The sequence below is a fragment of the Salmo salar genome, chromosome ssa21 (assembly GCF_905237065.1).
Source record: "Salmo salar chromosome ssa21, Ssal_v3.1, whole genome shotgun sequence".
NCBI lineage: Eukaryota > Metazoa > Chordata > Actinopteri > Salmoniformes > Salmonidae > Salmo > Salmo salar.
The window spans coordinates 49,317,193-49,323,082 of NC_059462.1; the positions used below are offsets into that span (position 1 = coordinate 49,317,193).

The 5,890-nt window shown below is 42.0% G+C and overlaps 1 protein-coding gene and 1 non-coding gene across 2 annotated transcripts; both read left to right on the plus strand.

The window, feature by feature from the left end:
* The first annotated feature begins 816 nt into the window (after positions 1-816).
* trnaa-agc (transfer RNA alanine (anticodon AGC)) lies at positions 817-911 on the plus strand. Its single transcript has 2 exons — positions 817-855; positions 876-911. It is a non-coding gene; the product is annotated as a tRNA-Ala (tRNA).
* Positions 912-3,699: 2,788 nt separating this feature from the next.
* Positions 3,700-4,716, plus strand: LOC123729531 (trace amine-associated receptor 13c-like). Its single transcript, XM_045704402.1, has one exon. The coding sequence runs from the start codon at positions 3,754-3,756 to the stop codon at positions 4,714-4,716; it is 963 nt and encodes a 320-aa protein (XP_045560358.1). The 5' UTR covers positions 3,700-3,753.
* Positions 4,717-5,890: the final 1,174 nt, after the last annotated feature.

Genomic DNA, 5,890 nt, shown 5'->3' on the forward strand with positions numbered 1-5,890 from the left:
ACGAACTTCAGTATGAGATTTTGCGTTTGAATGGCAGGGCTGGCTTCTAACGCTAGCATGTTGCTCTACGTTTTTCAAAAACACAACCTCTGTTTGGAGCTCCATCTAAATATTTGATTGCTTTGATAAGTGGTAACGTGTCACCAGTTCCAAGCACCTTTATAGAACCTAAGGAAAAGGTTATTCATTGAGCTATAAAGGTTCAATTAGAACCTTGCGTTCATGGTTCTTTATCCCTTTAACTGTCTCTTCTTGAGAAACATGTTGAAAAACATTTTTTATCTTATATTCCTATCACTAACAACTCAAATAGGAATTTCAAATCGTTTTTTTCTTCAACTTGATGTTTATTTTGGAAATATCCAAACACTACCAGGCAGTTGAGAAGCCAAAAGAGGGTCATACCAGCAATACCATGTTAGAATGGCAAATTTGCCTAGCATTTTTACTAATCTCAACAATAATACAAACATTCATTTAGGTCTGCTTCAATGGCTTACATACAGTAAGTAGGAAAGCATTGTTATGATGAAGTAGGCCAACCCTTTATCCTCCAGAACATGTCTGACTGGTTGACGGTGAGAGCAAGAGCCAAAAGTCTCTCCCAGACAGCTTCTGTTCTCTACCAGGACAAGAGGGAGGTTAACCAGAAAGAACCACAGTGCCTGGGTACTGCCAGCATGTTCCTGACCAGTGAACTTGACCACAAACAAGCCAATTACAGCTCTCCTCGTGGCAAGCAGCAACAATCAAACCATAAAAAGCCCAAGTTTAAATTCTAAAGTCCTTCCTGTGAATGGGAAGAACACTTCCTAGGCTTCCCTGTGGCTCAGTTGGTAGAGCATGGTGTTAGCAATGCCAGCATGGTGTTTGCAACGCCAGGGTTGTGGGTTCGATTCCCACGGGGGGCCAGTACGAAAAGAAAAAAAAAATGTATGAAATGTATGCATTCACTACTGTAAGTTGCTCTGGATAAGAGTGTCTGCTAAATGACTAAAATGTAAAAATGTAAATGTAGGCTCATGTCCTGAGTTCAAACAGCTCTCGGGGGAGAAGGTCAGGGATTGGATTTCAGTTAAAGGCTGCTGCTGGAGGTGGGGGCGAAACACTCCCCAAAAGAAATGCACCCTAAAAAAGACAAGCAACACCGGCAAGGAGTTACACCTCATAGTTCCACATGGGGTCATACCACAGGAGTGTCCTTATGAGTCCACCCAAACCACTCACCACGAGAGATGTTGAGTGGTCAGAGTTGTCTTACATCATGGTGAGGAGGCAATGGAGACATACCGTTCTTGATGATTGCTCTGAAAGTTCCATCAGTCTTCCTGCTGCTGCCTATTGCCTTGGGTTAAAGGGTGAACCATAGGTACTGAGCCTTTGCATTATATGTCACACTATAATACAAGCAAGCAGATATTCTGTCATTCATCATATCCCCTGAAGTAGACAGTGGCACCGGTATCAAGTCCACAATGCTTTCACAGCGGACAGTCTCTGGTTCGCCGAGCACACCTCCCCGTTTGACATGCTTCAGAGTAGGTACACACACCTGAAGGAATTGCTGCTGCCACAGATCCACAGGGCACAGCCTCTATTAGGGTCTGACCTTCCACCCCTGTTGGTCTCCATCAAGCCAGTCAGTACTGGCCCTCTGTGAGGCCATGTCGCTGTCCGCTGCTTGATTGGGCTGTGCAGGTCACACCCTAGTGTTCAACTGCTCCTGTCAGCACAATGGTCAGATCTTGAATAAATGCCTACTACAAGGACCAACCCATGGCCCTTTCCTGCTCTGCATGCTCCTCCGGTTTAAACACCACACAGTGGCATTAGGCGGCGATATCAAAGGCATTCTTCACCAGGTGCACCTTCTCCCCTCCGACAAGGCACTCCTCAGGTTCGTTTGGACTGAAAAGCAGAGCCGAGGACCTATGCACGGCGTGTCCTACCCTTCGGAACAATGTGTAGTCCCTGCTGCGCCATCTACGCCCTCTAGAAATATTCTCGGGACCACCATGATGGCAATACGGATGTTCAGGAGTCAGTTTAGCACGCCTTCTATGTTGACAACGGTCTCACAAGTCTACCCACGGGGACCGAAGCAAAGTTGTTGGTGGACAGGCTGCGCTGCTGCCTCTTTTCCGGGGGGTACGAGGTTAGTCAATGGGCCAATAACATGCCCTCTGTGGAACACCTTCCTCCAGAAGGGAGGTCAAAGAGCAGTGAGCTATGGCTCTCCCAGACCACCATCGATCCACAATAACTAATTACGGACCTGAGCTTTTAGCCAGACACCCTCGGCTACGAACAACAACCTGTCCAGAGAGAAACCTTGAGGATAATGTACAGAGTGCTGGCCAGCCAATATGATGCCTTAGGCTACATCCTCCCTTTCATGACCCAGCTAAAGGTTCTTGTACAGAAACTCGGGATTAGTAGGAGGGGCTGTGATGACCACGTACTACCTGATGGGCAGATGGAAGACATGTGCAAGTCTGTTCTCAGACCTCTCCACCATAACCATGCCCAGATGCTATGTGCCCCCAAGGGCAGACAACCAGATGGCAGAAAGGGTCCTGCACACTTTCTGTGCCTCATCAGAGCGAGCCAATTTGGCCGTAGCTTATCTCTGTACCCAGGACTCCCAAGGCCACAACTGTCTCCAAACAGAGTCATCTCACTCTCTCACCTGAGTTCATCCTGGCTCCTGATGAAGAGGACCCGATAAGGCACCTTCCTGCAGTGTGTAAGCCAACTCCACCTTATCCTCCAGTGACAGGGGGATCAGATCCTCATAGTGTTCCTACAGATGGCAACCCTACCTCTGTAAGGAATGATGCTGGAGAAGAGAAGCAGGTACACGGAGTTGAAATTTAATTTGTAACTGACATGCAACAGGACAGGAATAGCGTCAGAACTGGGTAACAAAAAGACAGACGACAATCAATGCAGCAGCGGGGAACAGAGCCCAAAAAAGTCAAAAAAATCGCTGATTGGCGTGACGAGGGAAGGCAGGTGTATTGCATTTTCTAAAAGTGTGTACACCATAAACTTATGCTATCTCAATAACTTCCCTACTGTAAACTTTCCTACACACTGGCCAGCTGACATGTGGTGTGCCATCATGTGTCCTGAGGTTGTGGATTATTTTCCAAACTGAGCACTGACATCACCCAAACCAGTTAGTCTGCACAGTTATCCTATTTCCCATGTAAAATAGCCTTTCAGTGACCAAAACATCAACCATATTATATTTTCCCCATTAAAATGCTCAGTTGAGAAAATGTACCTTTTTTCTCATCTCTAACTGTCAGTAAGGCTGAAAGACAGGAGTCAACAGCAACATCCTATCCTGTCATACATTACATCATGTTTTCACAAATGATTTGTTTATCCAACCATTTGTTCATTTGTGTCTTCACTTATGTGTGTTTTGTTGTTGTTGTTGGTGGTGTGTGTGTGTGTGTGTGTGTGTGTGTGTGTGTGTGTGTGTGTGTGTGTGTGTGTGTGTGTGTGTGTGTGTGTGTGTGTGTGTGTGTGTGTGTGTGTGTGTGTGTGTGTGTGTGTGTGTGTGTGTGTGTGTGTGTGTGTGTGTGTGTGTGTGCAGAGACACTACAGGGAGGAGAGTATCTGTTTGTCACTATGGGATAAATAGAGAGGCAGAGCTCAGAGGTTGTCAGAAGGCGGACCTGACAGGATCACACACAAGACCAAGCAGGAGCAGAACCTCAGCATTTTGACCCTTTATTACAAATGGAGAATCATGAAGACGTTCAATACTGTTTTCAAGACAGAAACTCTTCTTGCAGAAAGGCTTTGCCATCAACATCTATCAACACAGCACTGTACATCTTCTTCTCATTGTTTTCAGCAGTTACAGTATTTTTGAACATACTGGTGATCATCTCCATCTCTCACTTCAAGCAGCTCCACACTCCAACCAACCTGCTCATCCTCTCTCTGGCTGTGTCAGATTTCTTGGTGGGACTGATTGTGATACCAGTAACGACTGTAGCAATAATGGAATCATGCTGGGGTTTTGGGAAATATTTCTGTGCTTTTCATTTCTATATGGCTTTTTTATGTACTTCTTTATCTCTGGGCAATTTGGTCTTGATATCTATTGATCGCTATGTTGCTGTGTGTGATCCCTTATTATACCACTCTAAATCAACAATAACAAGAATGATGTGTTGTATATCCATTACCTGGTGTTGTTGTATTATTTACCAGGCTGTTGTTATAAAAACATGTATAAATGTACAGGTACCCAGTAGGTGTTTGAAAGAATGTTTTACTGTAGAAGGGTCAATCTGGGGTAATATCGTTGATATTGTAATTACAATGGTTGTCCCGTGCTCTATTATTATAACACTTTATTTGAAAATCTTTGTGGTGGCCAGATCACAGGCCAGAAAGGTGTTTTCAAAAGAGGCTGCCAGTGTGTCTGGTGTTAAAACTGTACAGGCAAATAAGTCTGAGACAAAAGCAGCAAAAACTCTAGCTATTGTTGTTTTCAACTATCTCATTTGTTGGATTCCATCTCTATTTATTTTATTTTTTGTACACATTTTTATTGACAATTTATTATCATTGTTCATCAGTTTTCTGCCACTTGTTAATTCCTTAATTAATCCAATAATTTATGCTTTCTTTTATCCATGGTTCAAAGTGACAGCTAAACAAATTTTAACTCTGAAGTTAAGGCGTTCATAGTTCCTATGTTTTTATTCCTAAATTTGACAAACATAGGTTAGATATACTAATGTTATTCAATTGTTGTAATTGCTTCTTTCATGTAACAATACACTGACATTACATATCTCAGTGTTCTCGTCATAGATACATGTGGTGTTGATACAGAATGATTTAGCTGGATTGGAATGGAATGACTTGGAGAAAGCATAAGCTTGTTTTATAAGAATTTGTTCTTCACTGACTTGCCTAGTTCAGTAAAGGTGAAATTATGTTTTTTTTACAACATTTATAAAAGACATTGAAGTAATTGTGGGTTGTATATTACAAATACCAAAGTCTGTGGTTGTTCCATGTTATTTAATGGTAAATAGTATGGAAGTATTCTAAAAGTACATTTTGAGGAAGTCATGAATCATATCGTATGCTGTTTAACATCTCCCTCTAGTGGCTCAATTGGGACACAATACCTTCAACAAGGGTAGTAAAAATGTAAATGTACAACATGCTTGATATTAGATAAAGTCCAAGTCTAACTCAATGGTGTATTGTGGAAGTAGTTGATGATAAAATGTAAGATTAAGCAAATATGGGTAACACTTTATAATAGTGTTTAGTAATAAACCATTTGTAATGCATTTACAGTTTACTGTTTCTCACCATTTATTAATCATTATTCCCACATTAGTTAAATGTTAGTAACTAGGTATTCTCACATTTACAAATAACTACTACAGTGCATTCGGAACGTATTCAGACCCCTTGACTTTTTACACATTTTGTTACATTACAGCCTTAATCTAAAAGTGATTACATACATTTTGTTCATCATCAATCTATACACAATACCCCGTAATGACATAGTGAAAACAGGTTTTTAGAAATGTTTCCAAATATATGAAAAATAAAAAACAGAAATAGCTTATTTACATAAGTATTCAGACCCTTTGCTATGAGACTCGAAAATGAGCTCAGGTGCATCCTGTTTCCATTGATCATCATTGAGACGTTTATACAACTTGATTGGAGTCCACCTGAGGTAAATTCAATTGATTGGACATGATTTGGAAAGGCACACACCTGTCTATATAACGTCCCACAGTTGACAGTTTATGACATTGCAAAAACCAAGCCATGAGGTCGAAGGAATTGTCCGTAGAACTCAGAGACAGGATTGTGTCGAGGCACATATCTG

Excerpts from the sequence above, each read along its gene's own strand:
- LOC123729531 (XM_045704402.1), top strand. The coding sequence starts at position 3,754 with ATGGAGAATCATGAAGACGTTCAATACTGTTTTCAAGACAGAAACTCT.